Source organism: Gekko japonicus, unplaced genomic scaffold, assembly GCF_001447785.1.
Source record: "Gekko japonicus isolate JY-2015 unplaced genomic scaffold, Gekko_japonicus_V1.1 scaffold190, whole genome shotgun sequence".
In the NCBI taxonomy this organism is placed as follows: Eukaryota; Metazoa; Chordata; class Lepidosauria; order Squamata; family Gekkonidae; genus Gekko; species Gekko japonicus.
In genome coordinates, this window is record NW_015160841.1 from 1255443 (window position 1) to 1256331 (window position 889).

The 889-nt window shown below is 43.5% G+C and overlaps 1 protein-coding gene across 1 annotated transcript in view; it reads left to right on the forward strand.

Annotated features, from left to right (window-relative positions):
• The window catches only part of KIAA0895 (KIAA0895 ortholog), a 26778-nt gene that overhangs the window by 20857 nt on the left and 5032 nt on the right, over positions 1-889 (forward strand). The window contains exon 4 of the mRNA XM_015419366.1: positions 694-826. Within this exon, the coding sequence (XP_015274852.1) occupies positions 694-826 (133 nt within the window). The remainder of the gene's footprint in view (positions 1-693; positions 827-889) is intronic.

The following is an 889-nucleotide window of genomic DNA, read 5'->3' on the forward strand; positions in this document are numbered from 1 at the left end:
GTTCAGCCTACATTTTTGATTTCATGTTTATTTAAGGAATTCATACATTGTTTTTTCTTCAGCCAAAGCAATTCACTTCATGTAAACAAAACTCAGAAACAACACAGAACCCATAATAATTTCCAAAATCTGTTGCTTCTGACCAGAAGTAAGGCCTCTGCTCTCCAGTGCTGTATTTTCATTATTCACGTTCATTTCTCTCTGGGTGCTCAGACGTTGGGCCTATAGATGTGTTCACAATGATAGCGCTGCCTGGAGCCAACACGATCCCCCAGCGAAAGAAATCTGGTCCGGACTGCTGTGTTTGGCTCCAGGTGCAACCTGTATTTGCTGATCATAGTAATCAAGTGATTGGATAGTGGATCTAGGGGGATGTAGGGTAGCTGTGAGGGGGATCTGCTTTAAACTTCTGCAATGTGCATTTTTCCTTATTCCTACTCATTTGCTGAATAATAGGTCTAGATCAGCCCCCTGGTGGAGCGTTCCAATATTAGTTTTGGCATAGCAAAGTAACAGTATGGTGATTCCATTGTGAAGTTTGTTATAGAAAAGTTGAAACAGCTCACCTGATAAATGGAATATAGATAGCGTGATATTTTTTGTAGATATGCCTCTGGGGGGGAAGAAGGAAACAAGGTTAAAGTTGGGAAGAAAGAACCCTTAATATAGTGCGCCTTCCCCCCACCCCTACAGATCGTGGTTCACGTCACTGAAGACTTGCTTTCTCGAGCCTCGATGACAGTCATGAATGGGCGTCCAACTCTGACGATCAATATTGCTACTGCACGCGAGCATTGGCTGGAAGGGATGTTAAGGCACGAAATAGGTATGCAAAGATATAGCGGTGGGTATTCAACTAGCCATGGGCTTTGCAGAGCTGGGCATTCCT